Below are 22,687 nucleotides of genomic sequence, written 5' to 3' on the forward strand. Positions count from 1 at the left end.
GCCTAAAGACCCAGATTTAATTCCCAGTACCTGTAAGCCAGATGTATAAGGTGGCACATACGTTTGGAATTCATTTGCAGTGGCAAGAGGCACTGATATGCCTATTCTCGCTCTCTCTCTGCCTCCCTCTTTAGTCTCTCAAATAAATAAGTAAAATATTTTTTAAAAAAACTTCAAAAAGAGGACTTCCAGTTAAGATAGTGGGATAGCAACACCACCAAAGCAGCCTGGGATGGGGGGAAGAAAAAGAAGAAAAAAACCCAGAAAAAATACTCTTCTACTGAAAAGTGAAGGTGTATAAGAAATTGTCAACCACAGTAGAGAAGTAGGAAAGATCCAGAGTGTCAAGAGACCACAGAAGCAGGCAGAAGCGGCTCCAGCAGCAGCAGCACCAAGTCTCTGTGGCCAGTTTCCAGGCTCAGCCTGAGCTGTAGGAAAAGCCAGGTGAGATTTTCCACTCACACCAGCCTCCTTGCAAACTCAAGAAACATGAAGGCGAGGACGGCAGGGACCAGTGGAGTGGCTAGTGAGGAAGAGGACTGTGGAGACCAGCAGGACAACTTCAGCCACCATCCAGAGTGGTGAGCAGCACAGGAACCAGCAAGCACTGGAGACCTGGGGGAGAGAGTTTATCTACACAGCACCCAGCACAGGCTTGCAGAGCAGCAGCCGAGCCAGCCTACCTGAGCCCGCAGCACAGCAAAGAGAGCCAAGTGGGCACTCAGCATAGCTGAGACTAAAGCCACCCCAAAAGGTAACTGGACTTATACCAGGTCAGTACCCACCAAAAAAGCCTGGTATATAGGCTTGCATCAGAAATGCCAATTGCACCTTCCATGTCAGGGTAAATTATGTATTAAATCTTAAGGATGGTTGGATTTGCCATTCTTTTTAAAATTATTTATTTGATTTTTATTTATTATTATTATTATTTTGGTTTTTCAAGGTAGGGTCTCACTCAAGCTCAGGCTGACCTGGAATTTACTATGTAGTCTCAGGGTGGCCTTGAACTCATGGCAAGCCTCCTACTCCTCCCAACTGCTGGGATTAAAGGCATGTGCCACCACATCTGGCAGATTTGCCGTTCTTAAGTAAGCTATACTTTGATGGTGTCCTTTGTTGCTTCCTTATTTATGGTGCCTTTGTCTCCTATTGTTTGTTGGGGCATGGTCTCACTCAGCACAAGCTGACTTTGGAACCCTCTACAGACCAGAAATCCTGGCCTCCTACTTGATAGGATTAAGGGTGTAAGGCAACACACATCCTTAGGAACTTTGAATTTGTTAGAGGATCTGTTTGTTTTAATACCTACTCTTGCATAAGTACTCTGGGCTGCTTTTCATTGAATGTGTATATTGTTCAGTTAAATTTTAGAATTTGCCTGTATTTTGTTCTACCCAGTCTACTTGAATACTCATATAGCCGGCAAACCCTATACCTAAGGTTACTTGCAGTTACTCTGACTGTCTTTGAAGGACCACACCCAGCACCTTAAGCTCCTACCCTGAAGATTTATAACATCAGATTGCTAGATACATCTGAGAATACTGTAGATAATTAGAAAACCCAAGCATCAAATTAATCCGAGTTGCAAAAATCTTTACATTATAATACAAGAAACACAAAGACTCAAGACAATATAATTCCACCAAAAATTATAAATTCATCAGAAATGCCCTCCAAGTGAGACTGACTTAGAAGAAATGCCTGAGAAAGATTTCAAAAGAATGATTATAACTGTGCTCAAAGAAATCAAAGAAGACAAAAGAAACCAATTTAATGAAATAAGGAGGTCAATATAAGACATGAATAAGGAAGTAGAAATAATAAAAACCAGTTAAAAATACTAGCAATGAAAAACACAGTAAGTCAAATCAAAAACTGTAGAAAGTCTTACCAATAGAATAGATGGAGAGAATAGAATATCTAAGCTAGAAGACCAGGTGGCACATCTAATGCAGTCCAACAAAAAGACAAGCCAATAGGAAGGCATGAATGGGAATTTCAAGATATTCAGGACATTATGAAAAGATCAAACATAAAAATTCAGGGTATAGTAGAAGAAGAATTTCACTCCAAAGGTATAGTAGGTATTTTCACAAAAATCATAAAAGAAAAATTTCCCCAAATTGGGAAAGAGATGCCAGTGCAGCTATAAGGCCTGAGAACACCAAGCAGAGAAAACCTGGAAAGAACCTCTCCTCACCATGTTATAATTAAACTACCAAATACACAAACCAAGGAAAATATACTGAAAACAGCTAGAGAAAAAAAAGCAAGTCGCTTATAAAGACCAAGCCAATCATGATAATGGCAGGTTACTCAACACAAACTTTAAAAGCCAGAGTGGCTTGGAATGATGTATTCCAAGTTCTGAAAGACAACTATCAACCAAGAATGTTTTACCTGGGCTGGAGAGATGGCTTAGTGGTTAAGAGCTTGCCTGTGAAGCCTAAGGACCCCGGTTCGAGACTCGGTTCCCCAGGTCCCACATTAGCCAGATGCACAAGAGGGCGCACGCGTCTGGAGTTCGTTTGCAGTGGCTGGAAGCCCTGGCATGCCCATTCTCTCTCTCTCCCTCTATCTTTCTTTCTCTCTGTGTTGCTCTCAAATAAATAAATAAAAAAATGGACAAAAAAAATTAAAGAAAAAAGAATGTTTTACCTAGCAAAGCTATCCATCCAAATGATGGAGAAATAAGCACATTCCACAATAAAAAACAGGCTAAAGGAATATATGACAACTAAGCCAGCTGTACAGAAAATGCTTGAAGGGATACTCCATGCTGAAGAGAAAGGAAAGTACATATATGGAGAAACAGGGAAAAATAAATCATACTTGTAAAACATTTAATACAAGGTAATGAAGGGAAGGATGGTGAGTACAAATATATACCTTTCAATAATAACTTTACTCTTTTGGTTTTTGGAGGTAGGATTTCACTCTAGTCCAGGCTAACCTGGAATTCACTATGTAGTCTTAAGGTGGCCTTGAACTCACTGTGATACTCCTACCTCTGCCTCCTGAGTGCTGGGATTAAAGGCATGCACCACCATGCTGGCTACAAAAATAACTGTTAATATCAGTGGCCTCAATGTCCCAACCAAAAGACACAGGCTTGCAAATTGTATTAAAAGGCAGGATCCTTCTGTTTGTTGCCTCCGAGAGACTCATCTCTCCATAAAAGACACTATCTTAGGGTGAAAGGATGGAAAGCAGTATTCCAAGCAATGGGCCTAGGAAACAAGCAGGTATTGTTATCCTAATATCCAACAGGATAGACTTCAAACTAACATTAGTGAGGAAAGATAAAGAAGGCCACTTTATACTGATTAAAGGAAAAATTCAACAGGAAGACATTTCAATTCTAAACATAAATGTACCTAACATGGGTGCTCCCAATTTCATCAAACACTATTAGACTTAAGGTCAAAGGTGACACCAAGCACAATTGTAGTGGGTGACTTCAATACCCCACTCTCATCTTTTGACAGGTCATTCCTGCAAAAAATAAACAGAAATCTGGATTAAGTGATGTCATAGTTTAAGTAGACCTAACATATCTACAGAATATATTCCATCCAAATGCTATAGAATACACATTTTGCTCAGCAGCATGTGGAACATTCTCTAAAATAGACCATATGTTAAGATACAAAACATGTCTTAACAAATACAGGAAAATTAAAATAATTCCTTGTGCTTTGATTACAATGGGATTAAACTACAAATCAGCAACAAGAAAAACTACAGAGCATATGCAAAATTATGGAGACCAAATAGTACACTACTAGCTGGGCATGGTGGCGCACACCTTTAATTCCAGCACTTGGGAGGCAGAGGTAGGAGGATCGCCGTGAGTTCGAGGCCACCCTGAGACTCCATAGTGAATTCCAGGTCAGCCTGGGCTAGAGTGAGACCCTGCCTCGGAAAAAAAAAAGTACACTACTAAATGATGATTAGATCATTGAAAAAATCAAACAGAAAATCAGGAAATTCATAGAATCAAATGATAATGAGAACACAACATATCAAATCCTTCAGGACACAATGAAGGCAGTCTTAAGAGGGAAATGTATAGCTTTAAGTGCTTATATTAAGAAACTAGAGGCTGGGCATGGTGGCTCACGCCTTTAATCCCAGCACTCGGGAGGCAGAGGTAGGAGGATTGCCAGAAGTTGAGGCCACCCTGAGGCTCCATAGTCAATTCCAAGTCAGCCTGGGCTAGAGTGAGACCCTACCTCAAAAAAAAAAAAAAAAAAAAGAAGGATCTCTGCAATAAATAAAACACTGAACAACTGAACAAGCAGTTGCATAAGATACTAGGAAATAGATGTATGTCTTAATGCACTCCTCATTAAAATTCCAATGGCATTCTTCATGGAAATAGAAAAAGGAGTCCTCAGGAGTTGTCACACTTTTCACTCGAGAGTGGTGAATCCAGGTATATATCCCATCCACTTTTATGGCCGTTGGAGTGGTCAGGATGATGTGGTGAGGGCCTTGGGAAAATTGACTCCTGGACTGTTTGCAAGGCTTTGATAGAATGAAAAGCCTTTCATTAGTAAAATCAGTTATCCAGGGCAGAATGGGAGGGGGTTTTCCATACATAATTTCAAATGGAGTAATTTCTGTTATATAAGGGGTACACTGACCCTTGATAGGGTGAAGGGAGGGAGTCCCACCCAGTCTTTGTCAGTCTCCAGGGTTAATTTAGTTAGTCTTCTTTAAGGTCCAATTGATCCTTTCTATCTGTCCTGAACTTTGGGGATCGTAAGCACAGTGTAATTTCCAATTGATCCCCAGCATCCTAGCCAATTTCTTAGTGGCTTCTGACACAAAGGCAGGTTCATTATCCGATTTTATCTTGAGGAGTAGCCTGTAATGGGGGATTATCTCCTCTAACAATTTTTTAGCTACTATTTGGGCTGCCTCAGACTTGGTCAGGAAAGCTTCTACCCATCCTGAAAAGGTATCAACTTAAGTAAACATTTATATCCATACTGACCTGGCTTTACCTCTGTGAAATCAACTTCCCAATATCTGCTTGGCTCTGTTCCCCTTTCCCTGGTCCCCACTGTTGGTACCTTATCAGAGGAGACATTTTTCTATTGATAGGTCTGACAGCAAGTGGTGGTGTCTGATGATTGAGTCCATACCTAGGAAGAAAAACTCAGATAACTTGTTGCTTCCCAAGTGAGTCCCTTCATGTAGTTACTTATTAAGTCTTCACCCTAGGGCTTGGGGCAAGAACAATTGTCTGTTCTCCAGTTGATACCATCCTTGTGGGGTCTGTTTCTTTGTCAGATGGAGGTGAGCTTTAGGTCCTGATCTGTGAATGTTGGTCGCTCAGGAAGAGTGGGCACTGGGAAAGTGACCAGACAATCTGAAGGATGCTGAGACGCTTGGTTAGATCTAGGAGAACCAAGGCAGTGGCTGTCATTAGGGCTGACTGTAATTCCTGGAATGCCTGTTCCTTAGTTAGGGTTCAGTTGAACTTGCCCCCTAGTGGCTTTATCTAAGGACTTGGCTAATTCAGCAAATCTAGGGATCCAGATTCTGCAGTACCCTACTGATCCTAAAAACTCTCAGATCTGTCTCTTAGTTTGAGGCTTGGGGATCTGGGTGAAACCTGAATTTTAAGAAATATTACTTAATATTTAAGTAATATTTTCTTACCTGCTTGGAGTTCATATCCCAAGTAGGTTGCTTTATATACATACAAGGATAGTGGCCTTTGGAGTTTCCTACCAGAAGGCCTGTAAATTCTTATGCAGAACCTCCTCAAAGAAGGTGGGAGAATTTTTAAAGCCTTGTGGAAGCCTAGTTAATTGTCCATTTATGCCTCTCTCCAAATCTGTCCATTCAGAAGTAAAAATGGTCTGACTCACTTTCTCTGTTGGGATGCTGAAGAAAGCATCTTTCAAGTCTAGTACAGTATATATTTGTCTTTCAGGAGGAATCATACTAAGCAGAGTGTAAGGGTTGAGCACAGTGGGATGTATGTCCTGTGCCTGCTTGTTTACTTCCCTTAGGTCTAGTGCAGACAGGCCTGTGTTCCCCTGTTCCTGGCTTTTTCACTGGCAGAAGGGGTGTATTCCAGGGGGACTGGCAAGGTATAAAATTAACCTATTATTTCTTTCTTTTTTTTTTTTTTGGTTTTTCAAGGTAGGGTCTCACTCTGGTCCATGATATTTCTTCTTATACCTTCCTTTGCTTCCAGTGGCATGGGGTACTGTTTGACTCTGAGGTTGCCATGTTCTTTAGTTCCACCATGATTGGAGGTTGGTGTTTAGCTAACTCAGGTCTGTTAGTTTCAGCCCATACTTCTGGGAACTTGTCTTAGAAGGAGGTCAGGAGGTTTTGGTATCCTTCAATGTTAGGACCTCCTAAATAGTAGGTATTCCTTTCCTAAAGGTATTGTGACCAGGATCTCTGTTTTTTTCCATCGATATCTCCACATTCTGACTTCCAAATTATATTTCAGCTTTCATCTTATGTAATAAGTCTCTTCCCAGTAATGGGTAAGGACATTTAGAAAAGACAAGAAAAGAATGTGTCACAGTACCTTTTCCGAGGCCCTCCTGTCTCTTGGTAGTCCAGGGGTAATGTTTTGATCCAGTGTGCCTTGTACCAGTGTCTGTTCACCCGAGGGTGATCCAGCTGCTTCCTGTAGCACTGAGAAATGTGCCCCAGTATCCACTAGAAACTCTACAGGTTTTTCCCCCACTCATAGGATTAGCCTGGGCTGGGGGTGGGGGGAGCTTCAAACCTTGACCCCACAGTCTTAATTCTAAGATGGATGTAGTCTTCTGACTTTGGGACATTTATTTTCCCAATGGTCTATTTCCTTGCGGTAAGCACATGGATCCTTGTTAATCAGGGGTTTTGTTCTGTCTTCCTGGGGTCTCTTAGTATTTCCTTTTTGCTTCTGAAAGGGCTGTCTTGTTGGGCCTTGTGCCTTCTGGATGGTAGCCACCCTAACCTTAGTTTTTCTTAGCCTATCTATCTTCTGGAATGTCTCTATTATATATCCTGGCAGCAATCTCTGCTAACTCTGAAAGAAGCTTACCCTGAAAACCTTCTATTTTTTGAATCTTCTTTGTAATGTCTGGAGCAGACTGAATTACAAAAGCAATGTTAATAGCTCACCTATTCTCAGGGGCCTCAGGATCTATGGGGGAGTATGTCTGATATGCTTCCTGCAGTCTTTCTAGGAAAGCAGCAGGGACTTAGTGGGCCCTTGGGTCACTTCATTGCCCTTAGACAAATTTTTTGTTTGTTTGTTTTGCTGTTCAAGGTAGGGTCTTGCTCTGGCCCAGGCTGACCTGGAATGTAGTCTCAGGGTGGCCTTGAACTCATGGAACTCCTTCTACCTCTGCCTCCCAAGTGCTGGGATTAAAGGTGTGGACCACCATGCCTGGTCACCTTAGACAAATTTGTGGGGTCCTGGGCAGCTTCCCGGAGACCATTCATCAATCCAGCTAAAGAGGGTAAGGGATACCCTACCTTTATTGGTATTAGGGTCTCAGTCTGGCCAAGTTAAATGAAAACCCTCGTCAGTAATGTGAGGGTTTTCCATGGAATGGCCATTGCCCCCCGCCCCACCAGCTTCTTAATTTCCCTTCTAATTCTTTCTCATTCTTCTGTGGTGAAGGTCTGCAAGAGGAGCTGACAGTCCTCCCCTAGGTGTAGAAGACTGTCTTGAGAAGAGATATCAGACTGGTGTTTTCCTGAAAAAGAGGGATTCTGATTCTTCCAATTATACAGGTTGCTGGTAGAAAAGGGAGTGTAGGGCTGGAGAGATGGCTTAGCAGTTAAGGTGTTTGTCGGCAAAGCCAAAGGATCACAGTTCAGCTCTCCAGGACCCATGTAAGCCAGGTGCACAAGGGCACACATGCATCTGGAGTTCATTTGCAGTGGCTGGAGGCTCTGGAGTACCCATTCTCTCTTTGCCTCTTTCTCTCAAATAAATAAATAAAGATAAAATATATTTTTAAAAATCTGGAAAAGGAGCCGGGCGTGGTGGCGCACGCCTTTAATCCCAGCGCTTGGGAGGCAGAGGTAGGAGGATCACCTCGAGTTCAAGGCCACCCTGAGACTACAGAGTTAATTCCAGGTCAGCCTGGACCAGAGTGAGACCCTACCTCGAAAAAACAAACCAAAAAAAAAAAAAAATCTGGAAAAGGGAGTATAAACCATAAACATATGGGAAGCCATACTGGGTAGCAGACTGGGGAAGCCTGTTGGAGTAGCTGAATGGGGGTCGTGGCCCCGACTATTTCAGGAGGGCCAGAATGGGCAGGCCAAGAAGGGAGTTGGTATTGAGGGTTGAGAAGGGTGCTCTGTGGTGTGGGCAGGGATGATGCTGGTTAGAAGATGGCTGTGGCATCAGTGACCTGTAGGATGGAGGGATTTCTTCCTCATTTTGAGAGAGACCTGCTTTGGATCAGATTCAGGTTTAACTATAAGACAAGGGGCATGGCTGGAGGGGGGAGTATTTCTTTAGCCAAGAAGGGGGTTCTTCCATAAGATATCGGCACACTACGTTGTAAGGAACTTGGTCCAGGTGACCTGGTGAGGAAAAAATCCTTTTCTGTACAGAGTAAATTAAAGATAAGTTAAAGATGCTATCTGGTGGCCATCCCACATTGAACACCAGCCAATAAATTGAACAGAAAGTATCTAATTTACCAGGAAAGACTTGATTGCCTGATTCTGTCCCTTTTTTTATCTGAAAATCTTTGAAATGATTTTTGATCAACTGTAAAGGGGATTTTTCAACAGAGTAGCTCTGACCCATATCTTCAAAGATGAGGACAAGACAAACGAACAAAACAGTGAACGTGATTATGCTAGAAGCAGTGTCTTTCTGCCGCACTGAAACTGAACCAGAAATATACCTCTGTTTGGGATTTCTGAATGGAGCCAGAGAGGGTCAAGGGTGACCCCTTGGTCCCTTGTCCAGAGAATTAATGCTGCATCTAGGTTCCCTCTTGCAAAATCAGAAAAAGATGAAAAATAAAAGTGAAAAAGGACCTTCATAAGTTCCTTACCCAGTGAAGGAAGGGGCTGGCCATCCTAGGTCAAAGTTCCCTGTCAACGGCTTGCTACTGACTCCAAAACCAGGAACATGCTGATGGACAGGGATCTGGTTCTCAGGCCGAGATTTAAGGGTTTTTCCTTGGTTCAGTCTCCCTGGAGTTGGGGGGGGGGCACGACAACTTGAAATGTGCATCCCAGACAAGCCCCCAAGATGTTATGGGGGTCCAGTGTCACACAAGTAAGACCACCAACTCAGAGTAAGGCAAAGTTTCATTGGGCAAGGCTGATGCATCAGGGCTGCACCCTTGAGGTCGGGATCTCTGAGTGTATCCCTGATTTTTCTCGTAGGTTTGTTTTTAAAGCTGAAAACCACAAAAGTGGAGGTATGGGGATGGTGCAAGGGACTTTCCAAACAGTTTATGCAAGCAAGAAAAAGTGTACAGGAGCAAAACTTGGTGCTTAGCCCATGGCCCCAAGGTGGCCCCGATGTCAGGAACTAGGCACTGGGGTATTTCCTGGAGCCAGGGAGAGCCTGGTGTTAATCTCATGAGAAAGGGCAAACACGTTTTCCTCAAGATGGGGGTTGCTGGGCTGTTTTTCTTCCAAAATGGTTTCCCTGTAGCCAGTGTTTCTCATAGGTTCTTTCCTAGGGCCAACATTTTCCCCAGCTATGGGCTTTTGACCTGGTTTTCAATTCTAGGGAATGTATTTCCTCCTTTGGAGCAGACCCCAAATGCAATCATAGAACAGTTGGTTACCCCTGTAATATTTACATTATTGTACCAACGGGCACATCTTGCCAGGTTGCTCAGTACTGTGGAATGCAGGATGAAGTGCAAGGTGGTATTGTTGATGACTTCTCTGTCAGCAGCCTGCATAGTACTTTCTGGCACTGAGGAAACTAGCCAACAGGAAGGAAGCTTCTGCCTCAGCTCCATCTTGATTTCTGTGTCTTGGAACCAGTGACTCCATCTTACTCTTTGAGATAGGATCTCTCACTGAACCTAAAGCTCCTCCATTTGGCAACACTAGCTTGCTAGTGAGCCCGAGATTCTTTGTCTCTGCTTTCCTAGCGCTGGTATTACAAACATGCAGTGCCACACCCAGCATTTTACATGAGTACTAGGGATCTGAACTCAAGATGTAATGCTTTCATGATAAGCCCTTTCCCCACGGACCCATACCTTCAGCCTTAGTTCTAAATCTTTGTAATTTTATAACCTATATGCTCAGTGGTATCACTGTAGACCTATATATAAGATTAGAAAGAATTTTAAAGTATTTAAATATAATTGACATTATGAATATGACATTGATATTACACATTAGTTGCATTTTTTTATTATTAATTAATTAATTTTTTGAGGTAGGGTCTCTCACTTTAGCCCAGGCTGACCTGAAATTCACTCTGTATTCTCACAGCAGTCCTCCTACCTCTGCCTCCTGAGTGCTGGGATTAAAGGCATGCGCCACCATGCCCCCAGCTTTGTTGTTGTTTTTCGAGGTAGAATCCACTCTGGCCCAGGCTGACCTGGAATTTACTATGTAGTCTCAGGGTGGCATTGAACTCTTGGCGATCCTCTTACCTCTGCCTCCCAAGTGCTGGGATTTAAGGCATGCACCATCATGTCCAGCCTTGTTGCATATTTTAATTTAACCTTATTTTACTCCAATATACCAAATCATCATTTAAATGTGGCTGCTAGATTAGGCTTCTTCAGGATAAGATCAGTGTTTCCTGAATATTGGAAAGACCTATAACAAAGATAGTAAGTGCTCACTGAATGAATATATTAGAGCATACCTTGGAGAATCGATTTAGGACACAGTTAAATACAGTTTGATTATTAATGATTTGTTTTGATGTCCCAGGCTAGCCTCAAACTTACTGTATAGCCAAGGATGATCTTTTTTTTTTTTTTTTTTTTTACTTTTTGTTTATTTTATTTATTTATTTGAGAGCCACAGACAGAGAGAGGAAGAGGCAGAAAGAGAGAGAGAGAGAATGGGCATGCCAGGCCTCCAACCACGGCAAACAAAACTCCAGACGCGTGCGCCCCCTTGTGCATCTGGCTAACATGGGTCCTGGGGAATTGAGCCTCAAACTGGGGTCCTTAAGGCTTCACAGGCAAGCGCTTAACTGCTGAGCCATCTCTCCAGCCCCCGAGGATGATCTTAAGCACCTGATCCTCCCAATGCCTGGGATGACATGCATGTGCTACCATGCCCAGATGGTTATAATTTCTAAAAACATATTTCTTTTTAACCTGGAGATCAAACCCAGGATCTCGTATATACTATGCAACTGCTCTGCTGAGCTATGTCCCCTTCCCTGTCCTTACTTCCTTCCTGGCTGTATGAGATTCTCCTGCTTCAATTTCTCATGTGTTAGGGTTACAATGTCTGGTTCATTCCTACCTCTATAAAAATATTTTGTAAAGCTGGGCATGGTGGCACATATTTTTGATCCCAGCACTTGGGAGGTAGAGGTAGGAGGATCATCTGAGAGTACGTAGTGAATTCCAGGACAGACTGGGCTAGAGTGAGACCCTGTCTCAAAAAAAAAAAAAAAAAAAAAAAAGTTTTGTATTTTTGGGTTGGGGAGGTAGATGGCTCAGTATATGAAGTACTTGCTGTGCAAGCCTGAGTACCTGAGTTTAGAACCCCAAGCCCTATGTAAAAGCTTGAAGTTGAGGTAAGTGCCTGTCATCCCAGCACACCTATGCTGAGATAGCAGGTAGATGTGGGAGAATTTCCCAGAAGTTCCAGGACTGGTTAGACTGGCTAACGTAGCAGTGAACAACAGACAAGTTGAGACCTTGCCTCAAACTAAGTGGACGGTGAGGACCAACCCTGGAAAAGTTTTCCTGTGTTCTCTCTCTCTCAAATAAATAAAAATATTTTAAAATATAATAAAACTAAATTTTTTGTTGTTATTGTTTAATATTTAGGCTATCAATATGACAGCTGAAGAAACAGTGAATGTAAAAGAAGTTGAAATCATTAAGCTGATTCTGGACTTCTTGAATTCAAAGAAGCTTCACATTAGTATGTTGGCCCTTGAGAAGGAAAGTGGAGTCATAAATGGCCTATTTTCAGATGATATGCTTTTCCTGAGGTAAGATTTCATTATTACTGTGAAGTTTGTGGTCCTTTCATAAATATTAAATATTAGTAAGTTATACATACATACACACACACACACACATATATATATACATACGTATATATATATATAGATAGATAGATAGATATGGCATAGGCCTTTATGATTATGAGAGACTATAAGTATAATTTTAAAATGTTTATTTTCATAAAGCATTAGTAATATACTATCTTTTCAGTAGAATGTTGTCAGTGGCAAGATACAGAAGCCTTAAATAAACAGGTGTCACATGTCTAAAGAGCCTCAGCAATAGCCTGTAATGTTTTGGGGCTATCAGGGACCTCCCTGGACAGCAACTCATTGGAATATGCCCCATCCCTGGCACTGAAAAATTTCTAGTAACAATCTGTGGCTTCTGGGTGTGCCATTGTCCAAAAAAGTAGGTTTCCATGTGACTTATTCATACCCTCTTAGATTTTGACTGGCCCTCCCCCCACCCTTCCTTTACTCAGTCTCTTCCCCTGACCTCACTTAGGCCTTTGCACCCTAAGTGATGTGTTCTTCTACACACACACACACACACACACACACACACACATATTTACACACACACAAAATACCATACCCTTAAGTCTTCCCCTCTCCTCCCTCCCTTATAGCTCCTTTCATGTTTACTGGCCTCTGCAACTGAGTTTTAATCCAACTCACATGTATGTCCAAACATTTGTGCCTAGGATCCACGCATGAGAGAGAACATGTGGCACTTGGTTTCTGGACCTGCGTTACCTCACTAACTAATCCTTTCTAGGTCCATCCATTTCTCTGCAAATTTCATAATTTCATTTTTCTTTACCGTGAATATAATCCTATTGTATAAATGTACATCTTCATTACCCACTCATCAGTTGAGGGAACATCTAAGCTGGTAACATTTCCTAGTTATTCTGAATAGAGTGGGAATAAACATGGATGTGCAAGTATCTCAAAGGTATTGTGATGAATTCTTAGCATATATAGGTAGGAATACTATAGCTGGGTCATATACTAAATCTATTTTTAGCTGTCTCAGGAACCTCCAGATTGATTTCCACAATGGCTGTACCAGATTACATTCCCACCAACAGTGTAGAAGGGTTCCTCTTTTCTACATCATCACCAGCTTTTATTGTCATTTGATTTCTTGAGAATAGCCATCTTGACAGGAGTGAGATGGAATCTCAAAGTAATTTTAATTTGTATTTCCTCCTTTCCTTTTAAAACTTTGCTATTATAAATACTAAAATGGTGAAACTATTATTGTCAAAGAATAGTGTTGGGCTGGGGAAATGGCTTTGTGGTTAAGATGTTTGCTTGCAAAGCCTAAGGACCCTGGCTCAATTCCCCAGGACCCATGTAAGCCAGATGCCTCAAGGGGGTACATGCAACTGGAGTTCATTTGCAGTGGCTGGAGGCCCTGCCACGCCCATTCTCTCTGCCTTTTCTTTTGTATGTGTGTGTGTCTCTCAAATAAATAAATAAATAAAACATATAAAACAATTAAAATGGCCGGGCGTGGTGGCACACACCTTTGATCCCAGCACTCAGGAGGTGGAGGTAGGAGGGTTGCTGTGAGTTCAAGGCCACCCTCAAAATAGAGAGTGAACTCCAGGTCAGCCTGGGCTAGAGTGAGACCCTTTGTCAAAAACCAAAATAAAAATAAAATAAAAATAGGGTTAGTCAGATACCAGTCTCACGGTGTGCTTTGTGAAGTGTTGATGTATGTTCTGTCATCATCTGTCATGTAGCTTGAGTTCAGTAGCATTCTGGATTTTCTTTATTTAGGCAGCTAATCCTTGACGGCCAGTGGGATGAAGTTCTTCAGTTCATTCAGCCTCTGGAATGTATGGAAAAATTTGACAAAAAACGGTAAGATTTTATCTGAACTCACAATGTCTTGTTACTGGTAGGAGTGTAGCAAGAAATCAGAGCAATGAATACAAATTTTAAAATAAGATTCAGCTTATTCTAAAAAATAATTACGCATTCAATTGTAGTACTTAACTTGCAAGTACTTGAACTATCTGAAAATCTGATATGCAGATCTATTTAGTCAATGTCTGTATGCTAAGTCATCAAAATTTAAAGACTTTATTTAAAGATATCTTTATTTCTAGGCCAGGCATGGTGGTACATGCCTTTAATCCCAGCACTCAGGAGGCAGAGGTAGGAGGAGTTCAAGGCCACCCTGAGACTATATAGTGAATTCCAGATCAACCTGAGCTAGAGTTAAACCCTACCTCGAAAATGCAAAAAAAAGAAAAAAAAAGCCTTTATTTCTGATAAGTAGCTATTTATAGACATTATCAGACTGGGAGATAGCTCAGAGGTTAAGAGTTCAATACTCAGAGTCCATCTTAAGAGCCATTTTGTCCTGAAGAGATAGCTTAGCAGTTAAGGTGCTTGCCTCTGAAGCCTAGGGACCCAGGTTCAATTCCTCAATAACGACATAAGCCAGATGCACAAGGTAGCACATGTATTTGGAGTTTGTTTGCAGTAGCTGGAGGTCTTGGTGTACCCTTCCTCCCTCCCTCCCTCTCTCTCTCTCTCTTTCTCTCTCTCTCTCTCTCATAAATAGATAAATAATAAAAATATTTTTAAAAAGCCAGTGTCTTTTTATACCCTTCATATATGTGTGGACATGACCAGCACATCTGCACACACACCACACAGTACATGCACAACGTTTAAGTTATATTATTTCTTTTTTTTTTCTGAGAGGAGCAAGACTTCAATGAAGAATGATATAAGTATGAACAACAAGTAGGTCTCATATTTAAAAATATTACAGAATACACTACTGAATTTTTCTGCCAAAAAGTCTTTAGAAGATGTCTGACAGATAGCAAGCATATGGTACAAAAGGAGAAGAGAATGTCAATTCCCAGAGCAGGACACTAACACACAGGAATAAGGAATCAGGTGGAAGCAACAAAGAATGGAATTAGGCATTTATATTCAATCAGACTTTTTTTTTTTTTTTTTTTTTAGAAGTTCATGAGGAAGGGATCCCAGAAGAGAGGTGGAGGATGACAGGGAGAGTAAGCTTATCTATCATCACCATTTTACCAAAAAACACACTGGTTCAACCACATGAGAAGTGTGGAGGATAAACCTGCTGACACAGCCCAGCACATTAAAAGCAAATGCCAAGGCAGTCAGGTCTAGGGTCGACATCACAAGTGGCTCATCAGTTTTTAGAAGGAATTCTACCAACAAGGACTGATTTCTCATCAACCTAGGCTCATAACATATGGAGTTCCTCTGCGTTTGTGTCAGAAGACCAAAACTTAATGAGTAATCAGTTCAATCTAGACAAGGTTCTTGTTGCTGGTTTTAATAGGTCATGGAGTTGTAAGTGGCTCCTAATAGACTCCATTTCCTTGGAGAAGGTTCTACAGGTTACCAGGGATTTAACTTTAAGCAAACCATTACAGAAGGAAAACAGTAATGATATTCTGCTGGCACTGTAAAGCAGTGTGCCTGTCTTCTCTGCCAAGGACATGGTGTGGACTTGGCTTGCTTCTTAGCTCCATGATCTCCAGCAGTGAGGAAGAAGATATGGGAACTCCCTCTCACTAAAGGAGGTAGCCCAGCTTCTGAGAGAAATAGCAGATGATCGATCAGGACTGTTGGTAAGAAACATGGTCCTATGAATCTTGTGGAAATGAGAGCCTGCTTCTCAGTTCATGCCAAGTTTTTTCAGAGTCACAGCTGTTTGGTTAACAAAGGGGTAATTTTTAGAGATGGCAACCTGGAAGTCTCATAGGAAAAGTTCTGGATTACAGTGTAGACCAAGTTCTTTTCTTGAATAACGTTAGAGGTGTCTCTCACCTTCTGAGTTGTGGGGTCCTTTGACAGATTTTTTTTCAAAAAATTTGAAGCCTTTTCAAATTCTTTGTTTTTGATACAAATAACTACAGCAGTCTCCTTGACCAGTTTTCTACTGGATGTGACAGCTTCTGTCAGTGTAAATTCTGTTTCAGTCATCTCCAGCACATTGGTAGCAGAGTCCAATGGTGTGACCTCTGCCTTCATACCAAAGGAACAGTCTAAATTGTCCCCTTCTTCAATGCACAACAGACGCTGCATAACCCCAAGAAACCAGGACACCCTACACATATTCCCCAAGGGTCTGACAAGCAAAGCCTGTGTGATGTCCAGGATCTGCCTGGAGTCCCCATACCAGCTATCCCGAAAGGCCTGCAGCCCTTGGGAAAGTAAAACTTGAACACCCAGTGATGGACCACCTCTTCCAGGCACCCTTCCCTGCGCCCCATGCGCTGCCGCCAACTCTTGCTCATGGTGCCCCGGCCCAGCCGGCTGGCTACTGCTTGGTCTGCTGCCCTCCTGCCACTCCTGCCTCCTTCCTCCAGCGCATCCTACCACAGCGTGCCCTCTCTGCCCTCCCAGCTGGGTGGCTTCCTGTTTCTGACCTAAAAGTTGTATAATTCCTATCCTTATTCTCGTCTATGTAACCTCTCTTCCTTCTTTCCTTCCTTCCATTCTGCCCCTCTCCCTTCCTTGGCTGCCTTTTTTTTTTTTTAATTTTTTTTTTGGTTTATTTTTATTTATTTATTTGAGAGCAACAGAAAGAGAATGAGGGGGAGGGAGGGAGAGAGAGAGAGAGAGAGAGAGAATATGGGCGCGCCAGGGCTACCAGCCACTGCAAACGAACTCCAGACACGTGCGCCCCCTTGTGCATCTAGCTAACGTGGGACCTGGGGAACCGAGCCTCGAACCGGGGTCCTTAGGCTTCACAGGAAGGCGCTTAACCGCTAAGCCATCTCTCCAGCCCCTTGGCTGCCTTTTAAAAGTCATGCTTTATCACTGGTTTTCAGCAGTTTGGTTATGATGCTTAAGGCTTTTTTGTTTGTTTTGTACATTTCCTGTTTAGGATTTGCTGTAGTTATTTTGGACCTTATACTTTTTTTCTTCAAATTTGTTAAGTTTTTTGGCCATTATTTCAAATTTTCCTCCTTTATCTTTTTCCATTGGGTTATGGTCCTAAATAAATGAAATTTTGTCCCATAAGAGTTTGGGACAAAAAAATTATTTATTTAATGTTCACTGACTCTTCTATAAGCTTTGTTTTATAATAATTATTTTTCTGTGTGTATGGTGATGTGGACCAAACCCAGGACCATGTGTGTGCTGCACAAATGCTGTACCACTAAACTGCCCACGGCACATCCCATTTATTTTTATTTTATTTTACTTGTTTTTTTTTTTTTTTTTTTTTTTTTTGAGGTAGGATCTTGCACTAGCTGGGGCTGACCTGGAATTCACTATGTAATCTCAGGGTGGTCTCAAACTCAGCGATACTCCTACCTCTGCCTACTGAGTGCTGGGGTTTAAGGCGTCCTGCACCACCACACCCGGCTCCCATTTATTTTTAAAATTTGAAACAGTCTCATGCCTCCCAAGCCAGCCTTAAAACTGATAAGTAATGAAAGATAAGCTTGAACTTCTGATCCTCCTGTCTCTACCTCCAGAGTAGGGATTACAAGTGTTTGCTCCCTACAACACTCAGTTTATGTAGTGCTGGGGATCAAACCCTGGGATTCATACATATTGGGCAATCACTCTCCCACCTGAGCTATAGCCCCAGCTCCTCCCCACTTAAAAATATATTTTATTTTTATTTATTTGAGAGAAAGATGCAGGGAGAGAGCGAATGGTTGGGCCAGGGCCCCCAGCCACTGTGAACAAGCTCCAGACACACGTGCCACCTGTGCATTTGGCTTACGTGGGTCCTGGGGAATCAAACCGAGGTCCTTTGGCTTTGCAGGCAAGCGCCTTAACTGCTAGGCCATCTCTCCAGCCCTTCTTCCCCACTTTATTTCATGCTGTGGATTAAACCCAGGGTTTCCTGCACAATAATTATGTGCTCTACTACTGAACCACACCCCCAGCCTTGGATTAAAGGCATGTACCACCATGCCTGGCCTATTTTTATTTTTTTTGACAGGTCTTAAAATTTTTTTTAGTTTTTTTAAAAATATTTTTTATTTTTATTTATTTATTTGAGGATGACAGACAGATAAAGAGAGAGAGAGAGAGAGAGAGAGAGAGAGAGAGAGAGAGGACGCGTCAGGGCCTCCAGCCACTGCAAATGAACTCCAGACGCATGCGCCCCCTTGTGCATCTGGCTAACGAGGGTCCTGGGGAATCGAGCCTCAAACCAGGGTCCTTAGGCTTCACAGGCAAGCACTTAACCACTAAGCCATCCCTCCAGCCCAAAATTTTTTTTAAAAATTCATTTACTAGAGGGTTAGAGACGGGGGCAGAGGGAAATGGACATGCAAGGGCCTCTAGCCACTGCAAACAAACTCCAGATGCATGTGCTACCTTGTGCATCTGGTTTACATGGGTCCTGGGAAATTGAACCTGGGTTCTTTGGTTTTGCAGGCAAGTACCTTAACTGCTAAGCCATCTCTCCAGCCCTTTCAAAAAAAAAATTTTTTTTTTTTTGAGGTAGTGTCTCACTCTAGCCCCGGCTGACCTTGGAATTCACTATCTAGTCTCAGGGTGGCTTCAACTCTCAGTGATTATCCTACCTCTGCCTCCCAAGTGTTGGTGTTAAGGGCACATGTCACCACACCCAGCTGTTTTTTGTTTTTTAAAATATGTTACCCAGGCTGGCCTTGAATTTATGACATTTCCTCCTTTAGACTCCCAAGTAGCAGTGATTACAATGTGTAATCACTACTCTAAAAGTTAGTTCTTCAACATCTTTGCTTTTCCTTCCTATACTTTCTGTCATATTGATTTCACATTCCTTTAGACTTTGTTGATCCTTATATGTATTTCAAACAGTTTATTAGAGAACCTTCATCTTGAAAGCAGGGGTTTTGTTTTATTGGATATTTGCTGCTATAACAATGGCTAAAAAAGTGAAGTTTCATTCCTTTATTTCTTTCTAAGTGCTTAAAGGCATCAAAACTTGAAGGAAGAAAACAAGTTTATTGAGTATACAGCAAGGGGCAGCAGCTTGGACAATGCCAAGAGTACTGCTTGCAGCCCTTAAAACCTTTCTGATTCCTAGACAAGTAGGCCTTTTATCTCCTTTCCGCTCTCTGAAAAATGTGTTGCAAAGTTTTATGTCTATAAGTGTTATTTATTTATTTTGGTTTTTTGAGGTAAGATGTCACTCAAGCCCAGGCTGAACTGGAATTCACTCTGTAGTCTCAGGGTGGCCTTGAACTCTCGACTATCCTCCTACCTCTGCCTCCCAAGTGCTAGGATTAAAGGTGTGTGCTACCACACCCGGCTTTCGATAGGTGTTTTTGATATTGCTTTGTTCATGTCTTGCCATTGTTTCTGCTTTATTTATTTTCTTTTTTTATTATTGACAACTTCACTAATTATAGACAGTAAATCACAATAATTCCCTCCCCCCTCACTTTCCCCTTCACAACTCCACTCTCCATTATCTCTTCCCTTCTCAATAAGTCTCTCTTTTATTTTTAGGTCATATTTTCCCCCTATTGTGGGGGTCTTATGTAGGTAGTACCAGACACTGCGAAATCATGGATATCCAGGCCATTTTGTGTGAGGAAGAGTACATTGTAAGGAGTCCTATCCTTCCTTTGGCTCTTATATTCTCTCTGCCACCTCATTGGAAGGTATCTTATCCCTGGCACTGAAAATTTTCTAGTAACTATCTATGGCTTCTGGATAGCCATTGTCCAAAAAAGTAAGTTTCCATATGATTTATTCATACCCTCTTAGATTTTGATTAACCCTCCCCACACCCTTCCTTTACTCAATCTCTTCCCTGACCTCACTTAGGCCTTTTTACCCGAGTAATCTGTTTTTCTACTTACATATATACAATACCATCCTCTTAAGAACTCCCCTCTCCTTCCTCCCTTATAGCCCCTTTCTAGCTTATTGGCCTCTACTACCGAGTTTTATTCCAACTCGCATACAAGTCCAGACATTTGTAGCTAGGAGCTACATATGAGAGAGAACATGCAGGTCTTGGCCTTCTGGGCCTGGGTTACCTCACTAAGCATAATCCTTTCCAGGTCCATCCATTTCCCTACAAATTTCATTTTTGTTTTTACTGCTGACTAGAACTCTATTGTATAAATGTACCACCACATCTTCATTATTTAACCACATATCAGTTGAAGGACATCTAGGCTGGTTCCATTTCCTAGCTATTGTGAATAGAGTGGGAATAAACATGGATGTGCAAGTATCTATAAGATAGTGAGAAGAGTCCATAGGATATATATCTAGGAGTGGTATATCTGGGTCATATGGGAAATCTATTTTTAGCTGTCTTAGGAATCTCCTGATTGATTTCCACAATGGCTGTACCAGATTAATTCCCAGCAACAGTATAGAAGAGTTCCACTTTTTCTGAATCCTTGCCAGCATTTATTGTCATTTGGTTGTTTTTATTTATTTATTTACTTTATTTTTGAGAGAGAGACAGAGGGAGAAAGAGAGAAGAGAATGGGCACACCAGGGCCTTTTAGTGACTGGGAATGAACTCCAGTCATGTGCGCCCCTTTGTGTGCATGTGCGACATTGCACATTTGCGTCGCTTTTGCTTCTGGTTATATGTGGGATCTGGAGATCTGAAGGAGCATTCTTAGGCTTCATAGGCAGTACCTTAACTACTAAGCCATCTCTCCAGCCCTTTTTTTTTTCCTTTTCTTTCCTTCTTCTTTTTCTTTTCTTATTTTTTGTTTGTTTTTCAGGATAGGGTCTCATTCTAACCCACACTGACCTGGAATTCACTGTGTAGTCTCAGGGTGGCCTTGAACTCAATGGTGATTCTGCTACCTCTGCCTCCTGAGTGCTGGGATTTAAGGTGTGTGCACCACCATGTCTGTCTCTCTCCAGCCCTTTTTTGGGTAGTTTTTTTCAATTTAATTTAATTTATTTTGGTTTTTCAAGGTAGGGTCTCGCTGTAGCCCAGGCTGATCTGTAATTCACTTTGTAGTCTCAGGGTAGCCTTGAACTCACAGTGATCCTGAGCGCTGGGATTAAAGGCATGAGCCACCATGCCTGGCTATTTTATTTTATTTTTGACAGAGACAGGGAGAAAGAGGCAGAGAGAGAGAATGCAGCATTTATTGTCATTTGATTTCTTAATAATAGCCTTCTGACAGGAGCAAGATGGATTTTCAAGGTAGTTTTGATTTCCATTTCCCTGGTGGCTAAGGATGTAGAAATATATTTTTTTTTTTGATGTTTATATGCCATCTATATTTCTTCTTTTGAGAACTCTGTATTTAGTTCCGTAGCCCCTCCTTTTTTTTTTTTTTTTTTTCAAAGTAGGGTCTCACTCTAGCCCAGGCTGACTGGAATTTACTCTGTAGTCTCAGGGTGGCCTTGAACTCATGGAGATTCTCCTGTTTCTGCCACCTGAGTGATGGGATTAAAGACATGTGCCACCACACCCAGCTTCATATCCCATTTTTAAATTGGGTTGTTTGATTTCCTATTTAGTTTTTTGAGTTCTTTGTATATCTTGGATATTAATCCTCTATTAGATGTATAGCTGGCAAAGATTTTCTCCCATTCTGCCTCTTTGCTCTATTCACAGTGTCCTTTGCTGTACAAAAGCTTTATAATTTCATGAGGTTCCAGTGATTGATTAATGGTTTTATTTCCTGAGCAGCTGGGGTTATATTCAGAAAGTTGTTGCTAAGCCAGTATGTTGAAGAGTTTCCCCTAGTTTTTCCTATAGAAGTTTCACAACTTCAGGTCTTATATCAAGGTCTTGATCCATTTGGACTTAATTCTATGGATGGAGAGAGATAAGGATCCATTTTCTATCTACATATAAATACCCAGTTTTCCCAGGGCCATTTGTTGAAGAGGCTTTCTTTTCACCAATGAGTATTTTTGGCATTTTTGTCGAAGATCAAGTTGGCTGTAGCTGCTGGACCTACATTTGGGTCCTCTCTTTTCATTGTTATACATGTCTGTTTTTGTGAGTACCATGCTGTTTTTGTTACTATGGCTGTGTAATACAGGATAAAATAAGGTATGGTGATACCATCAGCCTTAGTTTTGTTGCTTAAAATTGTTTTGGATATTCATAGTTTTTTATACTTCCAAATGAATTTTAGAATTATTTTCCTGTTCCTGTAAAGAATACTATTAGCCGGGCGTGGTGGCGCACGCCTTTAATTCCAGCACTCAGGAGGCAGAGGTAGGATCGCTGTGAGTTCAAGGCCACCCTGAGACTACAGAGTTAATTCCAGGTCAGCCTGGACCATAGTGAGACCCTACCTCACAAAACCAAAAAAAAAAAAAAAAAAAAAAAGAATACTATTAGAATTTTGATGGTGATTGCATTAAATGTGTACATTGCTTTTGGTAAGATTGTTATTTTCCCAGTATTGATTCTTCCAATCCAAGAACACTGGCTATCTTTCCATTTCCTACTGTCTTCTGCAATTTCTGTCTTGAGTGTTTTAAAGTTTTCATTGTAGAGGTCCTTCACTTCCTTGTTTAGGTTTATTCCAAGGT

General features: G+C 41.6%; 1 protein-coding gene across 7 annotated transcripts in view; it reads left to right on the plus strand.

Moving 5' to 3' along the window:
• The window catches only part of Wdr47 (WD repeat domain 47), an 89,450-nt gene that overhangs the window by 6,118 nt on the left and 60,645 nt on the right, over positions 1-22,687 (plus strand). For all 7 annotated transcript variants that reach the window (XM_045138487.1, XM_045138489.1, XM_045138488.1 and 4 more), the window contains exons 2-3: positions 11,997-12,163; positions 13,973-14,056. In XM_045138487.1, the coding sequence (XP_044994422.1) occupies positions 12,006-12,163; positions 13,973-14,056 (242 nt within the window). In that variant the 5' untranslated portion in view covers positions 11,997-12,005. The remainder of the gene's footprint in view (positions 1-11,996; positions 12,164-13,972; positions 14,057-22,687) is intronic.

Source organism: Jaculus jaculus, chromosome 19 (assembly GCF_020740685.1).
Source record: "Jaculus jaculus isolate mJacJac1 chromosome 19, mJacJac1.mat.Y.cur, whole genome shotgun sequence".
Taxonomy (NCBI): domain Eukaryota; kingdom Metazoa; phylum Chordata; class Mammalia; order Rodentia; family Dipodidae; genus Jaculus; species Jaculus jaculus.